This window comes from Lycium ferocissimum, chromosome 3, assembly GCF_029784015.1.
Source record: "Lycium ferocissimum isolate CSIRO_LF1 chromosome 3, AGI_CSIRO_Lferr_CH_V1, whole genome shotgun sequence".
Lineage (NCBI taxonomy): Eukaryota > Viridiplantae > Streptophyta > Magnoliopsida > Solanales > Solanaceae > Lycium > Lycium ferocissimum.
This window is the reverse complement of record NC_081344.1, coordinates 34,009,698-34,028,420: the sequence shown is the minus strand read 5'-3', so window position 1 is coordinate 34,028,420 and position 18,723 is coordinate 34,009,698. Positions and strand designations below refer to the sequence as shown.

Sequence of the window (18,723 nt, the reverse complement as noted above, 5' to 3'; positions counted from 1 at the left end):
AAGCACTTAGAAATCTTTAGCCTTCAACTTTGGGATATGAGAAAGTCATGGAAATATAAAGGAATCATAGTATAGGAGTCATGCCTTTGAAAGAAAGGGACTAGCCTCACATACCTTTACGTCTCTTTAACTTTATCGACTAAACGCTTCCGCTCCAAGATCACGACTCTACATTCAAGAAAATTCATACTAAAATTAGATAATTGGAAGCATACTTGAGTCTAAACTAAAATGACTAAGAGCTAACGAAAATTGGGCAGCAATTCCTTTGTTCCAACAACTTCCTCCATATGATAAAAAACTCCCAAATATCGATAGCAACACCCATAATATCATAATCAATAAACTTCTTCAAGTTAAACATTATTCAACTCTTAAAATTCCCTTTCAAAGTCATCCTTAACCATAACTACGATGCAACACCATATCCATTTTCATATAATACTTCCTCAACATCATTAGTATCAATCACAACATGATTATACTCATGGCATATCAAGAATTATGATTCAAGTCAAATTACTATTCAAGAATATCACTATTTCCACATTTGAGCCTCATATTCTACTTTTTTCCCCAATCCAAGTCATTCAACCACTCAATACTCTTAATAACATGAAATGAATACAAAACTCACCTTTGGTGATGTAGGAATCGACTTTGGACGAAAATACTTTACTTGAGAAAAAACCCAACTTCAATTCCAAGAGAATTCTTGGCTTCCATCGACCCTAGTGAGCATCCACACACTTGATTCTCTTGATTCTTGGTGTTTAATCTTTGATTTCTCTTGGATTTGTGCTGATATGGTGAATTAATGGAAGCTTAGAGAGGCTTTAGGGTTTTATTGTCGGTGAAAAATGAGGCCCAATTCATGGGAAATGTCTAATTATAGGCTTAGGAACAATTTTCGACCGACCTCAATTTTCTGGAAATTTCGGGGAAAGTACGGGCACTGTTCATCCCATACTTTGAAGTACGGTACTGTTCATCCGTACTTTTAAAGTGCGGGGTACTGTTCATCCGTACTTTTAAAATGCGAATTACTGTTCATCCAAGGTAAAAAATATTCCAACTTTCTGGAATTTTTGGTAAAGTACGCCCAAAAAGTGCGGGACGCACTTTATTGTACGGGCCGTATTTTGCTCTGTACTTCATAGAAATGCGATGTGTCAGTTGCATCGGAAAGAAGACTCGCTGGACTTCAATTTACATAGATTATGGATTCCGTAACTCCTTATATTCTAGGAGATATGCCCCTCTCATGTTGGACAAAAATTTCTATTCGAAATTCTGTCAAGTTTTTCCAAATTTTCAACGAACCTAATTTCTTCGATTTGCTTGATCCCGAAACCTTTAAATACTTGTCTAACACTAGTTAAAAGTCTTTCTTGACCTTATAGGGGTATCATAGCCTCTCTCACGTTAGTTTGCTTATGATGACATGAAAATTCACGAGGTGTAACATCACGGTCCTAAGCCGAAAATATAAGTCATATTTCTAAACAATTTTAGGTAATTAAGTGAATAAAATAAACATGTTGTTTCCAAGAATTAATTTTAGCCAAGTATGAGTCGGTAAAAACGACAGTACTAGAACCATGGGACTCGGGAATGCCTAACACCTTCTCCCCGATCCACTGAATTCCTTACCTGGTCTTTTGTTTTCACAGATCATTACAATAGAGTCATTTCCTTTTGATTAGGGATTCACAAGGTGACTTGAAGCACCAAAAATCAATTCCAAGTGGAGACTCTGAAGAAATAATTAATCCCTATTCAAAACTGTCACTTCAATTGAAAAAACCCTTTAAATAATATAACATGTGTCCTTCAAGGCGCGAAAAAGGAGGTGTGACAAACAATACCAACCTAAAAAATATCCATCCCAACTTCATACCCGAAGTCTTAACATGCTTTCTCCGTCAACAACTAACTTCTACATATGCTTCGCTAACTGACATCTAACCAAAAGGTAAGCCATAACCTACCTCGATGCCAAGCTGGGGCCACGAACTGTCAAATGTGAGACTTGTCCTTCCGAAGAGCCTTCGAATACTCAAATTATAGTCAATATGGAAATCTAAATTAGGAACGGGGAATAATGGTACCCATATTGCCATACATTCATTCCAATCAAAAATCAACTAAGAAAAGAGGGAAATCAGACCCACAAGTGTAAAACAAGTATTTCAAGAGTGGAATTGGTAACTCAGCATTCTAGAAGTTCAATTCACTCTGCAATTGCTGATTAAGCTCAATTATTGATCAATTTCATCATTCAAAACAAACCCCCCCCCAAATTAGGCATAAACCCCAGTTTTTCCATAATCAAATCACTAAATCAAATTGGAGATGCAGGCTTGTTACTACTAATTAATGAAATTTCATGCTTGATTATCCAAATCCATCAATTAAACTCACATTCATAGCCTAATATTCAATTAACAAACTTGAGGTTAAGACTCATCTTCTCCAACTAGCTTTTATAGATTCCACCATAGATTTCTAGTTTAGGAAGGTAAATAATAAGAACTAGGTGAAGAAGACTTACCCTAAGATAAATCAACTCTGAAAACACTTCAAATCGCCCTTGAGTCACTTTGGTGGATTAATTTTGCGAATGGAAAATGAATGGTTCGAAGTAGGGCATTTAATGATTCTGGCTCAGTGATTTTCTCTCCAGCGGAAGAGGTTTTGCTGCTGCGGAGTGGCCTCAACGGAGGACCGTCCGCTGGGATGGATCTGCAACGAAAGTAGCGACTCCCCGCACCGCCGGTCTAAGCCTCGATAAGGGGCCGGTCTCGCTCGAGGCGCACCCGAGCTCGGGGCGGGGCGAGACACTAGAAACCAAAGATAATTCAAGTTTTTTCACCAAGTTCACCCCAAATCCTGGCATCCACCTGAGACCTCCCAGCTACAAAACAAATATGCACGCATACGTAAAAATACGCTATGAACTCACTCGTGGTCTATTAATTCCCATCGGAGGTCTATTTGACCAGGTCAATCCCCAACTGCCAAAAATCAACTTTCCAATCATTAGTACAAAATGCTCCTAAGTGCCTCGGGAACTGAACTAAATACCCCCACCAAGTCATAACCGACCTTTCGGACCTCACGGAATGGACGAATTTTCGAAAAAGTTCTGTTTACCAAAAGTCTATCGGTCAAAGTTTTTTCACTTTAAGGTTCTAATTCTCATAAGTCACAATAAAAATTGCCCGGTTACCTTGAGTACCGTGTCACCCATCCCTATAGATCAAAATCATACTAATAGGGCTCAGGGAAGGGTCAATGGGGGCAAATGGGTTAAAAGTGTAATAACGATCAAACGGGTTGTTACATTATTTACCAATTAAACAATCGTTCATCCTCAAACGGCAAAGGAAAAGAACAGAGGAAAAGGAACTGAGTCAGTAAACATTTGGGGATATCTAGTACGCATATCAGACTCGGTCTTCCATGTGGCCTTTTCAACTGGACAAAGGCTTCCATTTCACCTTAACTAAAGCTATCTGTTTTGACTCGCAAAGTCTAAGTGCTAGTCGTCCCGGATCTTTGCCCAATAGACAGACGAGACTCCGGATCTTTGTCCACAGAGAATTTTCATCAGTATCACCCCGAGGGACCCGCGGAGTCCATGTGTTGTTCCCAAACGCACACGCAAGTATACGCGGTCGTACAAGTAATATAGACAGTTAAGTCCAGATATCGATCCCATAGAGACTTAGATTCTACTGTTAAACTAATTCAAATTCGAATGAAACTATTCAAGAAAGTGAAAATCAAGATGTTTGTTGTACTAAACTAAAACTGAAAAGTAAACGGTTTGTGATAGGTGTTTTTGTGACTGAGAGTATTTTGACAAAGACTATAAGATTTATCAGATGAGAGAAAGATCTAGGGTCAATGCTTTCGACAATCCAGTTGATCTTCGGACAATTCCACCTATTTTATTTCCTGAGTTACTAGTTGACGGGTTAATTATAACTTTATGATATCTTCGAACTGCTCACAAGCCCGTAGATGTTACTATAACGCCTATATCTCTATGGTCATCGAGGTAACAAGAACACATTTAATTCTCCGTATTCAACTAAGCAAGGCTAAACGGTATATCTCTATCCTCATTAGCGAAGCGATTAAATCAAAGAAACTCTATTTATTCTTATTACGTACGTGAACTTCCTTTCTCTAGTTCAATTCACGCACCACGTATAGTGTCTAACTATTGGCAAGATAATCAAACAATTAAGATCAAGAATAAATAAACAATCTAAAATATGGAAAATCAATAGAGAAAATAGTCATCAAACCAACTATCATGTCTTTCGCCACAACCCTAGAATTAAGAAGTTTAGCTACTCATGATTCTTAGTGAACAAGAAGAATTCATGAATAATCTAGGGTTGAAAAAGATGAAAAATAAAATAAACCTAGAAAGAAGGTAATATGACGGCTTCAAAGTCTTGGAATAATCCCAGCACGTCAATAATAATGAACAAAATATCTATTTATAGTTTAGGGTTGTTAACCAAATAAAAGGGTCCTAATCCTACTTAAAATCGGACAAAACTTCGGCACTCCCGCGTTGGCCACGCGTCGTGGGTCTAATGCGGTGTCTTCAGTGAATTCAGCCCCTATTTGTGCTGAGCCCGCGACGCGGGCTCAACACCTGATTGAGAAGTTCCTGTAGTTTGATTCTTTCGTTATGGGCACGTGACGCGGGTTTGGCACCTGAGTGCCACCTCGTGTTACATCCGCGACGCGGGTGTGGCACATTTGTGCTTGATCCTTCCAGAAATTCACCTAAGTGTCGCAAGCTTCTCTCGTTCACTCGTGTACAAAAGATCACCTCCAGAATCGACCAAAATTGCTCGATTTCCCATCGTTTGTCTTCATCGTACCTAGACACATGAAATATAGCGACATAAGCTCAAATACGAAGATTTCATCATATATTAGGCAATAAAAGTCCTAGGAATGGGATGTAAAATGACACGAAACATGATATTTGTGCCAAATATCACCACCCCCCACATAGACCTTGCTCGCCCTCGACCAATCACAAACCAGTACCAGACTGCCTTTTTCATTTAACTTATTCAAACAGCTCTGCAACGGGGCTCACCAAGTATGGCTATCTCAAAGGAAAGATTTCAAAACCAAAACAATGAGCAAAGTTACAAAAGTCATGCAAAAGATTTAAAACCTCATTTTCAAAAACAATGACCATTTTTCTGAAAAGCACGTCACTTTTTAAAAATAATTGACCCAACGACACCACGTTAAAGTATGTAACCATTCATATGACCAAGAAATCAACACCTCACCACTCTAATGCTAATCATGTGCCCTCACCAAAAGAAAGTAGTCCATATCTCTCAAGAATTACACATGTATAAATCAATGGACATAATATCGATAATCACGCTCAGTCTCACAAAGAAAATCACAAGCAAAGTACGACGTACCATAGGCTTGCCCGTAGTGTAACCACTCCACTAATACAAGTATGACTAACCTAGAATCAAGTAGGACTTCGAGTGTTGTAATGTAGGCTAAGGGACGGGTAGAAATTATTTGGTTAATAGTGACTAACCTCCCTAAGCACTTTAATACATATACTTCTATCATTCTTGCACAGCTTATTTATTAGCCCTTATTCAACACCAACAAACCTTTAAATTCCTCCCAATTCACCCATTTTTCTTTGTTTAAGCACCACTCTTTTAAAAGTCACACAAGTTAGAAGGGAAACTTTTTCGCTACATTTTTTTTTTTTGTCTTTTTCAGATTTCTTTCTTTTCTCCTTTTTTTTTTTCACTAACAACAAGTGAATTAGTTCTTTTCATTGCTCCCATAGTCTTCCTAGATTACAATTAACCACCACTTCCCCCACTTTTTTTTTTCAATCACATCCCAACTCCCATTATATATGTAAATGATTAAAGTGCTCATAGAGTATTTGGATCAAAAATCAAGTTTTATAGAACGAACGGGTAGAGGCTAATTAACTGCTATTAAAGAAAAAGCTAAAGGCTCAAAAGGATTAACTAGGGTACTATTTACAAGTTGGTAGGATAAACATTTTAGGCTTTTTATTGACTAATCAAAGAAATGCCTATATCATTTTCTAGGCTTAATCGAACTTCATTTCGCTTCGCGAACACACAAGGCAAGTTCTAGACGTAAATACCAAACATGGATACAAATGCAAAAGCTTACACACACATGGCATACAATCAACGCAAGAGGGATCCGGTTGTCCCTCGAATCAAACAACAATAAAGATCAGCAATGCCAAGTGGGTCATAGCAAGTCAAACACAAAACCATTTGCAGGTCAAACACAAAAAATTCAAGGCATTTGCATTTTTAGATCGCTCATATGCCAATACTTCACCTAATCCGTGCACCTAGCATTTGAATACCCCTATCCTATGGACTAATTTTCCCTCAAGCAGGTTGTTATCCACCCGTCATCAGGAAAACTCCTTTCTACGACTAAGAAGTAAAAACAAAAAGAAAATAAAAATCCTAACGGATGACTCATGCCACTAGTGAGGGTCTACTCTGAAAACACAATTTTTTTTTCTAGTAGTCCTAAACTAAAAAGAAAGACTTAACTAAAGTTAGATCCTAAAAAAAAAAAATCCTAAGGCATAAGCATCCTCTATCTCGAGACGTAATCCCACCCCACACTTACTTTCATGCACTACCCTCAATGCATATGGAAAGATAAAAAAAAAAAAGTAAGGTGAGACATACTCCCTGGGGCCCACTAGGTACTAGTCATCCTCATCAGAATCAGCAGCCTCGCCATCCTCAGGCTCGGCTTCCATCGCAAAGATAATGTTCATTCTTGTCCCCCATCTATACTCTACCTCCTCACCCGCGCTATATCGGCCTCAATCAAGTCCGCCGAGTTCACATCCTCATCGGCGCTAATGTGGCTCTTCTCCCACAAGAGCTCGGGAGTACGGGTTATGCGGGACGCAACAAACACAACGGACGGATCGATGTCGAAGTGTTCAGCGGCCACTGTCATCCCTCTATAAAGTTGGGCCAGCACTGTAGATTGGGCAGCCCTCTCCTCGGCGAGGGTAAGCTGCTGCTTCTTGCTCAACTTTGGTGCCTTGACATTTGAAATATCAAGGACATCCTCAGGAGGTGGTAACATTCTATCAGACGGCTGTGCTAATCTGTCATTCAAGTTCATCAAGTAAGCCGTGAGAGTGTTACCGAAACTCAACTTTGGCGGGGTGTGTAATCGAACTTTCTGCATCTCCTCTATCATCAAATACCCTATGTTAACGGGTTGTCCCGTCATAAGGAAGTATACAATGCAGACCAGCTATTTTTGCACCTCAGAATAGTGCTCTAATGTCCAGATTCGGTAATTCAACAAACACAACCATACCCGTGCCTCCTGATTGAAATTACTCATCTTCATGTACTTGTGCTTACGATATTTTAACGAGCCCATAAGGCTCTGGAATCAACCCCACACAAGGTTTCCCGAATGGCCTTGTAATCAGGCCGGTAAATGAAGTCCAACAACGGTTCGGTAGGATGATTAGGGACCCCCAAGTGTGCACATAAGAGGGATGGTGAGATAGGTATATCCCCTCCCCTGCAATAGATAGTCGGTTCCCATTTTCCATGTCGGGTAAACGTGATATTGGCATAGAACTCGTGGACAAGATCGATGTTAACTGGCCCCGGTGTCTCAAAGATGGACACCCACCTCATGTCTACAAGCCGATTGTACACATTCCTGAAGCGGCGCTGCAATAGGGTGCCATTGATGGCACGCTCATGGATGTACCCTGCTGCGGGGTTGAATGTGTCGTACCAATCCTCCCCGGATACACGGACATCTAGCCTGGGTCTGGACGATGGAGAACGAGGGATAGGGACGGTTGGTTTCTTACCCCCCGATAGCGATTTTATTATCTTTTTAGCTTTGGGGGGGGGGGGAGGGGTTGGCTCTCCCCCATTTTGTGCCTTGGGAGGTGGAAGTGGCAGCCGATTTTCCCTTACCTTTGGTGTTAACCATTTTTCCTGCAAAACAACACAATACCAAACAATGAATCCAATTAAAAAAACCAAATGGAGTCGTGAAACGAACCCACACTTAAGTCTTTCCCATGTTTTCAAGTTTAGAGTTGTGTGGCCCAACTTTGTGATTCATTTTTCTCTTCTTTTCGGGCCTTTTCAAGATGAACACCTCAGTTGGGGTTGAACCGACCCCACACTTACTTCAAACTAAGTTGGACTAGATTAAAAAACAAAAATCAAGAACCGACACTAGTTTCATGTTTTAGGACTTTGGGTTGGTGGTTCATGATTTTTCTCAACCCAATTCTCAATTACTGACACACAATCGATGTCCAAGGATTCGGATAACTATTTAATGTCATATTGCTACTCAAGACTTCACAATTACACATAAAAAATCATTCGAGCATTTTTACGAACACCTTGCGGGCATAGAATCCTTCCTTTGAATTTGAAGAAACATTGGTGGGTTTAAACCCTCCCTTTCACAATGGAAGTCATCTTCTAGCCCTAGACATCAATAACACACAACCAACACCAATCCCCGCCCCGATTTCGCCCAAACCCAACAACCCTAGTTTCATAACTTCAATCTTTAGAAACAAGTGAAAAAAAAAGAAGAAAAGATTGTGCTTATCTCTTGATGTTATAAGATGAAATCACAAGTTTGTTTAAAGTTGCAATTGGGTTTCCTATGGAATTTGGGGAAAATGAGTGGAGGGATTCAATTTTTAGAGAGGAGGGGAGAGGGAAAGGTGTGTTTGAGAGGGAATGGGAATGGGGGAATGGTGGGGGGGGGGGGGGGGGGGGGGGGGGGGGGATCTGGTTTTTAAAAAGAAATTTGAACCGCCAACTCCGTGTTGACCCCACGTCGCAGGTCCAACGAGGAATTTTTTTTTTTTTGAAAATATCAGAGTGAGTGTTAGCCTCGCGTCGTGGGTGAAACGCGAATAAAACAGCTGCAGAATATTTTCATTCAGGAGTTGGCCTCGCGTCGCGAGTATAACGCGAAAAAAATAGCCGCAGAATATTTTCGTTCAGGCGTTGGCCCCGAGTCGCGGATTCAGCTCATACATCAAACCTGGAATGAATTTCAACTCATACTTGATTGTTTTGTGGTCCTCCTCCTTCCCTATTCCTGCAACATGAACTAACGTGACCTATATGCACATAAAACAATTGTTGGGTTGCCTCCCAACCAACGCCTTAGTTAAGGTCGTGGCACGACACTTTTTGTATTTTTTTCTCATTTTTCCAATTTGTTTTTTTACTTTTACAAACAAGGGTTGCCTCCCGAGAAGCGCTTGATTTAACGTCGCGGCACGACGCAGGCTTTCCTCAAGCCTCTTCTAGATCGATGGAGGACCTCACATGGTCAGTGGCCTCCCCATAGTAATGCTTCACTCTCTGCTCGTTCACCAGGAATTTCTCATCCGAGTTGGGTTTCTGTAGCTCAACCGCTCCATGTGCGGTCACACGAACTACCTCGAATGGCCTAGATCACTTACTCTTCAACTTTCCACCAAAAATCTTCAGCCTAGAGTTATACAGTAAGACTAACTGCCTAGGCTCAAAGTCACGAGATTTGATGCGCTTGTCATGAATTCTCTTAGTTCGCTCCTTGTACATTTTCGTGTTTTCATAAGCATGATAGAGAAATTCCTCCAACTCGTGCAGCTGTAACAGTCTCTTTTCTCCAGCTTGAACCATGTCTAGATTCAGCTTCTTGATCGCCCAATATGCTTTATGCTCGAGCTCATCTGGTAGATGACATGCCTTACCAAAGACGAGCTTATAGGGAGATAAGCCAATCGGAGTTTTGTAAGCTGTTTTGTATGCCCACAGGGCATCATTGAGCTTCAGTGACCAATCTTTCCTACTCACGCTCACAGTCTTCTCCAAAATCCTCTTGATTTCTCTGTTCGATACCTCCACTTGACCACTCGTCTGAGGATGATAAGCAGTCGCTATCTTGTGTTTCACCCCACACTTGAGCAGCAATTTATCAAAGAGTCGATTGCAAAAGTGCGTACCTTGATCACTGATGATGGCTCGAGGGGTCCCAAACCTTGTAAAAATGTTCTTTTTCAGACATCTTGCCACCACACTAGCATCATTGGTGGGAAGTGCAATGGCACTTCGAGACATAGTCTACAACAACCAATATGTACTTATTCCCCTTGGACGGTATGAAGGGACCCATGAAGTCGATACCCCACACATCAAATAGCTCGATTTCTAAGATACCCTTCAAAGGCATTTCATGACGCTTGGAGATATTTTCGGTTCTCTGGCAGCTATCGCAGGCTCGCACAAATTCATGAGCATCTTATTGAATAATGTGGGCCAGTAGAACCCGGACCAAAGTACCTTCGCAGCTGTTCTGTCACCAGCGTGATGTCCCCCATAGGGTGATGAGTGACACTTCTCAAGAATCGCGGAGACCTCTTCCTCTGGAATACACCTTCTGATCAGCTGATCTGTGCCAGCCCGGAGAGATAGGGTTCATCCCATACATAGAAACGACTATCATGCAAAATTCGCTTCTTCTTCTAGTGATTAGCACCAGGGGGTAAATCTCACTTGCTATAAAGTTCACCATGTCTGCATACCGTGGCACCTCAGCTGATTGAAGAGCAAAGAGTTGTTCATCCAGAAAAGTCTTCTTAATTGCCACTGCTTCATCCACATGTTCCCGATCCTTTAATTTCGATAAGTGATCTGCTACCTGATTTTCTGTGCCCTTTCGATCAAGAATCTCGATGTCAAACTCTTGCAGCAGCAACACCCAACGAATAAGCCTCGGCTTTGCTTCTTTCTTCACAAACAAATAACGAACTACAGTGTGATCAGTATATACAATCACCTTTATGCCCACAAGATATGATCGAAATTTGTCGAAGGCGTAAATAACCACCAATAACACCTTCTATGTGACAGTATAGTTCATCTGGGTTGCATCAAGTGTCTTGTTGGTATAGTAAATAGGATGAAAAATCTTGTCCCTTTTCTGACCAAGGACAGCTCCCACAAAGAAAATCACTTGCATCACACATAAAAAAAAACCCGAGACCAATCGGTGTGATGATAATAGTAGCAAATACTAACCTCTCGTTTCAACTTATCAAAAACCGTCAGATAGGCTTCATTAAACACAAACTTCACATCTTTGTCTAAAAGCTTGCACATTGGATTAGCAACTTTAGAGAAGTCTTTGATGAACCGTCGATAGAAGCCTGCATGCCAAAGAAAACTGCGCACTCCTCGAACTGAAACAGGTGGTGGCAATTTTTCAATTGCTTCAATCTTCTCCTTGTCAACCTCTATTCCCTTGCTTGATATCTTGTGCCTAAGAACAATGCTCTCTCGAACCATGAAATAGCATTTTTCCCCCTTAAGTACCAAGTTTGTTTCTTCACAACGAGCTAAAATGACATCAAGATGGTTCAAGCAGTCATCAAAAGAATCCCCAAAAATAGAAAAGCCATCCATTAATACCTCCACATAGTTTTCCACTATATCGGTGAAAATAGCCATCATACATCGCTGAAAAGTACCTGGAGCATTGCACAAACCGAAAGGCATCCTCCGGAATGCAAACGTGTCATATGGACATGTGAATATGGTCTTCTCTTGATCCTCAGGTGCAATTATTATCTAATTGTTGCCCGAATAGCCATCCAAGAAGCAATAATAATCATGCTCAACCAATCTATCGAGCATCTGATCCATGAAGGGCAAAGACAAGTGATCTTTTCTGGTGGCGTTCTTCAACTTGCGATAGTCAATGCATATTCTCCAACCAGTATCAGTTCGTTGAGGCACCAATTCAGTCTTCTTATTCTCTACTACAGTCATGCATCCTTTCTTCGGAACACATTATACATGACTTACCCATTTGCTGTCAGAGATGGAATAAATAATGTAGCTGTCAAGTCACTTGATTACCCTTTTCTTCACCACCTCCTTTATGATCGGGTTTAGTCATCTCTGGCATTCAACACTAGGCTTGTTGTCCTCCTCTAATAAGATTTTGTGCATGCAAAACGAACTACTAATACTTGGAATATCAGCTATCAACCACCCAAGGGCTCGAATTCGATCTCTTAGCACTCGTAATACACGTTCAACCTGCACATCAGTCAAATAAGCAGAGAGGATTACAGGAAATGTGTCTCCACTGCCTAGGAATGAATAACGAAGATGAGGGGGTAATGGCTTCAACTTTAGAACTCGAACCTCCTCAATAGATGGTTTTGGCTTCTTCTATGACTCTGGTCTGTCTCGTTCCTCAAATGGTGTGCTTGCTCGTAGATAAGAACATGATGTGTGAAGAATGCTAAGACACTCCTTGACTTCTGCATCAATCATAAAATCTTCCCCATACACCAAAGCTATCTCCAAAGGGTCTCGCGAAGCTAGAAAGTGATCTAACTCTGCATTAGTGAGCTCGGGCTCCACCACAGAAATCATCTTCAACTCCTCATAATGGGCTGGAAGCTTGGTAGCTTTAAACACATCAAAAGACGCCTCTTGTCCATCAACTGTCATGGATATCTTCCCATCTTTTACTCGCATCACAACATCAACAGTAGCCAAGAACCCTCTTCCCATGATGAGAGGAACACTCTTATCTACCTCATAATCAATTATCACAATATCAACCGGCAGAATAAATGGGCCTACCTTCACAAGAACATCCTCAATAATACTATCAGGATACGCAAGAGATCGATCAGCCAGCTGCAACATAATAGTGGCTGGCCTAGGCTCACCCAAGCCCAAAATTTGGAACACAGAAGTGGGCATTAGATTAATACTAGCACCCAAATCACACAATGCTAGCCCAACTTCAATGTTGCCAATAGTAATCGAAATTGTGAAGCTGCCCGGACCTTTTAACTTTGGAGGAATTTTACTCCTCACTGTAGAGCTGCACTCCTCTGTAAGTGCAACAGTCTTAAACTCTGTCCAACGCCATTTGTTAGCAACCACATCTTTGATATACTTAGCATATTTTGAAACTTCTTGCAAAAGCTCCACCAAGGGTAAGTTGATGTGTACCTGTTTTAAGAGTTCAAGAAATTTCTTGCAAGACGAATCTACTTTCTGTTTCTAAAGTCATTGTAGAAAGGGAGGGGGTGGTCGAACCACTTCCTCTACATGTTGCTCTCGCGACCGTACATTTGGTTCGGCTCGCAAGGAGATAAGTTCTGCCTCTGCTATGCTCTTCTTTTTTTGAGGCACTTCTTCAAGCTCTCTTCCATTCCTCAAGGTAACTGCCTTGCACTTCTTTGGGTTCTTCTCAGTATCACTAGGAAGAGAACCCGGTGGTCTGACATTCTACATAAGAGCCATCTGCCCCATCTGACGCTCAAGCTCGTGAATAGATTTATGCATCTCACTCTGAACTTTCTGATTTTGCTGCTGCGTCACTTGATTTTGAGCTATGAGCTGCTTCATCATCTCTTCTAAATTGCTAGCTGGCTGAGCTTGAGGTTGCTAATAATAGTTCGGCTTGTGGAAATCCTGCTTCCCAAATTGAGTGTTGTAATTATTTCTATAATAGTTTCCTCGATTTCCAATACCATGGTTCTGCTACCCCATAAAATAGATAGACTCTGGATTCAATGGACAATTGTTATAATCATGAGGCTCACCACAACTTACACATGCTTCCTGCTGAATATGTTGGACTGGTTGAATCTGCTGAGCTTGAGGAAACGCTCTCAACATAACATTAGTAAGAGTACTTATATCAGTTCGAATAGCCGCAACATCATCAACTTGAAGAACCCTAGCAGCTTTCTGTGGCAACACCCGGCTAGTCTCATGATACTCATGATGACCCTCAGACATCATCTCAAGGAGAGCTTCCATCTCTTCATACGTTTTGTTTAAGATCTGCCCTTGAGCTGAAGCGTTCAAAGAGGCCCTTGATTTATGATTAAGACTTTCTACAAAATAGTTTCCAATGATCTCCTTTGGCTGCATGTGATGGGGGCAATCTCATAAATTGCCCTTATACCTTTCCCAAGTGTGTGGTAGAGATTCAGAATCTCTCTGAGTGAAGTTAGAAATTCTTCCTCGCAGCTCCTTTGTTTTCTTAGGTGAGAAAAACCTGTCGATAAACTTATTTGATAATATCTCCTAAGAAGTGATAGAACCTGCAGGTAGATTCGTCAACCATCCTTGCTTCACCAATCAGTGAGAACGGAAATAAGGACAGCTTCACATAATCATCGGGAACATCTCTATATTGGAAATTCTCGCTCAACTCCACGAACTGCATCAAGTGCTTATGCGGGTCTTCACTAGACTTACCCACAACAGCAGCCTTAGCAATATTTGCCAGACTAGGCCTAGCATAACTGGACAAAAGAATCCATTGTTCTTGTGCCCTTGCAGCTGCTCTTGCACCCAGTTCATCCCCGTTTCTATTTTTATCCCTTTCTGCCTGTTCAAGAGCAAGTCTTGCTGCTTCGTCAACCATATTTCTCAGTCTGTGAAAAGTTCTTTCGATTTTAGGATCAAGATCAGCTAACGGTTTTCCTGAACATCTAGTGCTAGGCATAAACCAGAGAAACCTGAAGTGACACAAGTAGAACAACGAAAAAAAGTAAAGACTTGAATAGAAAAACAAACTCAAATTAAAAAAACTGTAAATTTTTTCTAAGTCCCCGGCAACGGCGCCAAAAACTTGTTGCTCCCAAATGTACACGCAAATATACGCGGTCATACAAGTAATATAGACTGTTAAGTCCAGATATCGATCCCACAGAGACTTAGATTCTACTGTTAAACTAATTCAAATTCGAATGAAACTATTTAAGAAAGTGAAAATCAAGATGTTTGTTGTACTAAACTAAAACTGAAAAGTAAACGATTTGTGATGGGTGTTTTTGTGACTGAGATTATTTTGACAAAGACTGTAAGATTTATCAGATGAGAGAAAGATCTAGGGTCATGGCTTTCGACAATCAAGTTGATCTTCGGACAATTCTACCTATTTTATTTCCTGGGTTACTAGTTGACGGGTTAATTATAACTTTATGATATTCTCTCAAACTACTCACAAGCCTGCAGATGTTACTATAACGCCTATATCTCATGGTCATCAGAGGTAACAAGAACGCATTTAATTCTCCGTATTCAACTAAGTAGGGCTAAAGGGGGGTATATCTCTATCCTCAGTAGCGAAGCGATTAAATCGAACAAACTCTATTTATTCTTATCACGTACGTGAACTCCCTTTCTCAAGTCCAATTCACGCACCACAGATAGTGTCTAACTATTGACCGGATAATCAAACAATTAAGATCAAGAATAAATAAGCAACCCAAATATGGAAATTTAATTAATAGAAATAGTCACCAAACCAACTATCATGTCTTTCGCCACAACGCTAGAATTAAGAAGTTTAGCTACTCATGATTCTCAGTGAAAAAGAAGAATTCATGAATAATCTAGGGTTGAAAAAGATGAAAAATAAAATAAACCTAGAGAGAAGGTAATATGACGGCTTACAAGTCTTGGAATAATCCTAGCACGTCATTAATAATGAACAAAATATCTATTTATAGTTTAGGGTTGTTAACCAAATAAAAGGCTAATCCTAATCCTAATTAAAATCGAACAAAATTGGGCATTCCCGCATTGGCCACGCGTCGCGGGTCCAGTGCGAGGTCTTCAGCGAATTTAGCCCCTATTTGTGCTGAGCCCGCGACACGGGCTCAACAACTGATTGAGAAGTTCCTGCAACTTGATTCTTCTGTTATGGGCACGCAACGCGGGTCTGGCACCCGAGTGCCACCTCGTGTTACATCCGCGACGCGGGTGTCGTGCATTTGTGCTTAATCCTTCCAGAAATTCACCTAAGTGTTACATGCTTCTCTCGTTCACTGGTGTACCCAAGATCACCTCCAGAATCGACCAAAATTGCTCGATTTCACGTCGTTTGTCTTCATCGTACCTAGACATATGAAATATAGCGACATAAGCTCAAATACGACGATTTCATCATATATTATGCTATAAAAGTCTTCGGAATGGGATGTAAAATGACACGAAACCTGATATTTGTGCCAAATATCACCATGCAGTCACTCAATCAATGATTCCGGGACAAACATCGGATATCAGACTCTCACATCACTCTCATCCAAATAAATCCCAGCTCATGACAGTATTTAATCAAGTATCAACAATGTATCAGTAGTATATCATGAAGGATGAGAATGCATGCAATGTATGTGTTAACATCAATAATTGATAAATATCACAAGTACAAAACACGGGTACGCCAACAATATCATGGAATACTACACAAGCCACATAGAACACTATCCTCGTATCAACATCAACAAGTAAAGTACAACAATATCACAATTAAGAGGTAACAACAGTCCCGAATACCCACTATCATCACGTGATATCAAGCCAACTACAATAGAACAATCAAGTCACAACACAACGGGGTGGCTAGGCCCAATCACACAACAGGGCCCAACCCAAGACAATATCCAACCCAACTTCATACCCGAAGGTTTACATGCTTTCTCCAATAATATCATCTAAATATATGTTTCGCTACACCAAGTCTCACCAAGGGTAAGCCATAACCTAACTGGATAGTTGAACAACAATACACCAACAATCACTCTTTAGCCTTACCCTTCCGCTGAGCCTCAAGATCAAGGAAGTCTAGGCATATTCGAAATCTAGATTAGAAATCATGAAGATCGATACCTATATTGCTGTCATTCAAATTAGATCAAAACAAACCCTAGAATTTGGGGAAACGGAGCCCACAAGGACTAAACGGGAAATTCGGGGGTAAAATATTCAATTAAACACTAGGTAATCAAAATTCATCAACCAATTTCCACATTAACTTAAGGATTCATCCAATTTCGAAATCCAAGCAAAACCCCTAATTTTGGGTGTAAACCCTAACTCTTAGATTTAAGAATTCACCACTAATAATGGAAGATATATGATTAACAACCTTAGATACTTCATAATCTAGCATAAACCCAATCAATTTCATCATTTAAAAGCCTAGGTAGAATATCCATTAAATCCAATTTTTATCTTCCATGGCTAACAAACTAATAAGGAAAGAGAAATTCTAAGATGATTAGGAATAATGAATTACTGAGGAGATTAGAAGGGCTTACCATCAAAAATTTTCCCCAAGAATCCTCTAGCCTAGTTCCCAAGAGCGCAATTTTCGTAATGGTGATAAATAATAGACTAAGGGCTTTTAATACACACTTAATGAACATAACAGACCCGATACCATTACGGCGGCATCGGGACCGCCACGACGTCCACTAAGACCATCGGGACGGTCAGGATAAAATAATCTTGGCTGCCCCAGCAGCCAACCTACTGCTACGGCGGTGCCGCTAGGACGGTACTGGTGCTACCTTGGCGGACACCAGGTACCAAAATTCCCAAATATTTTCCAAATATTAACCGAAATCCCGAGGCCATCTGCTCACAAACCACATACACAGACCCATAAAAAAACACCCTACGAACGCACTCGTAGCCTCAAAATTTTCAACGGAGGTCTCGTTGACCGAATGAAACCCTGATACCTCAATTACAACTTCCCAACCCAAGGCCCAAAATGAATCCGAGTGCATTCGAAATCGAACCAGATATACACACAAGTTCTAAACACCCATCCGGACCTGTCGGAATCAACAAATTTCTAAAAAAGGTCCGTTTACCCAAAAGTCAATCTTGAGTCAATTCTTTTTTGCTTTAAGCCTAAATTTCACAAAAGGTCGCTCGAATCAAATATAGACACCTCGAGAAGTGTATCAACGGTCCCCTTAGGTCAAAAGTGAGCTAACCAAGCTCGAAAAGGGGTGAAAGTGCCGGAAGGACCATGACAACCAAACAGATTGTTACATTTACCCTATGGTGAGACTTCGATTAGCGAAGCATACATTTAGAAAATATTGTCGGAGAATGAACGTAAAACTTTGGGTATGAAGTTGAGTTGGATATTGCCTTAGGTTGGGCCTTGTTGTATGATTCGGGGGCTAGCCACCCCGTTGGGTTATGATATATCTTATTCTATTTATCGTTGGCTTGTTGCTACGTGAGTTATTAGATATAGGTGACTAGTGATATATCTTAATGATGATATTGTAGCATCTTACTTGTTGAAGTTGAGACGAGGATTGTGGTTCTATTATGGCTTATTGTGTAGCCTTTTATTGATATTGTTGGTGTGCCCGTGTGCGGTACTATTTGAAATTGATTTGATTATTGATATTGCACTCATTCTTTGCACGCATTCTCATCCTTCATGATATACTATTGATACATTAATGATATACAATGAAACACTGTTATAAACTGGACTCACTTGGATGAGAGTGACGTGAGGACTAATGTCTTATGATTATCCCAGAATCGAGGTATGAGTACTGGTAGCGATTGCCGAGGTCTTTGTCTGAATCGTAAGGGTACATGGACTTCACGGGTCACCATGGGTTGTGCTGCAGAGATGTGATGTTCCATAAATCGAAGTACGTGTGTACGGTGCATATGCATTGCATTCACACTTCATACATTATTGCATTGAATTGTATCATTTGGCTTCTTGTGATTTACTGTGATACATTGTGATATATGG

General features: G+C 40.6%; 1 protein-coding gene across 1 annotated transcript; it reads right to left on the bottom strand.

Moving 5' to 3' along the window:
- Positions 1 to 12,050: 12,050 nt before the first annotated feature.
- On the bottom strand, positions 12,051 to 14,060 carry LOC132048850 (uncharacterized). Its single transcript, XM_059439535.1, has 4 exons — positions 13,737 to 14,060; positions 13,251 to 13,409; positions 12,423 to 13,130; positions 12,051 to 12,197 (listed from the first exon to the last, which is right to left on the bottom strand). The coding sequence occupies exons 1-4, from the start codon at positions 14,058 to 14,060 to the stop codon at positions 12,051 to 12,053; spliced, it is 1,338 nt and encodes a 445-aa protein (XP_059295518.1).
- Positions 14,061 to 18,723: the final 4,663 nt, after the last annotated feature.

Coding starts and splice junctions, on each gene's coding strand:
- LOC132048850 (XM_059439535.1), bottom strand. CDS start 14,060: ATGCAGCCAAAGGAGATCATTGGAAACTATTTTGTAGAAAGTCTTAAT. Junction 13,131..13,250: donor CCTTGCGAGCCGAACCAAAT/GTACGGTCGCGA, acceptor CTCTTAAAACAG/GTACACATCAACTTACCCTT. Junction 12,198..12,422: donor ATTTTATGATTGATGCAGAA/GTCAAGGAGTGT, acceptor ACTGATGTGCAG/GTTGAACGTGTATTACGAGT.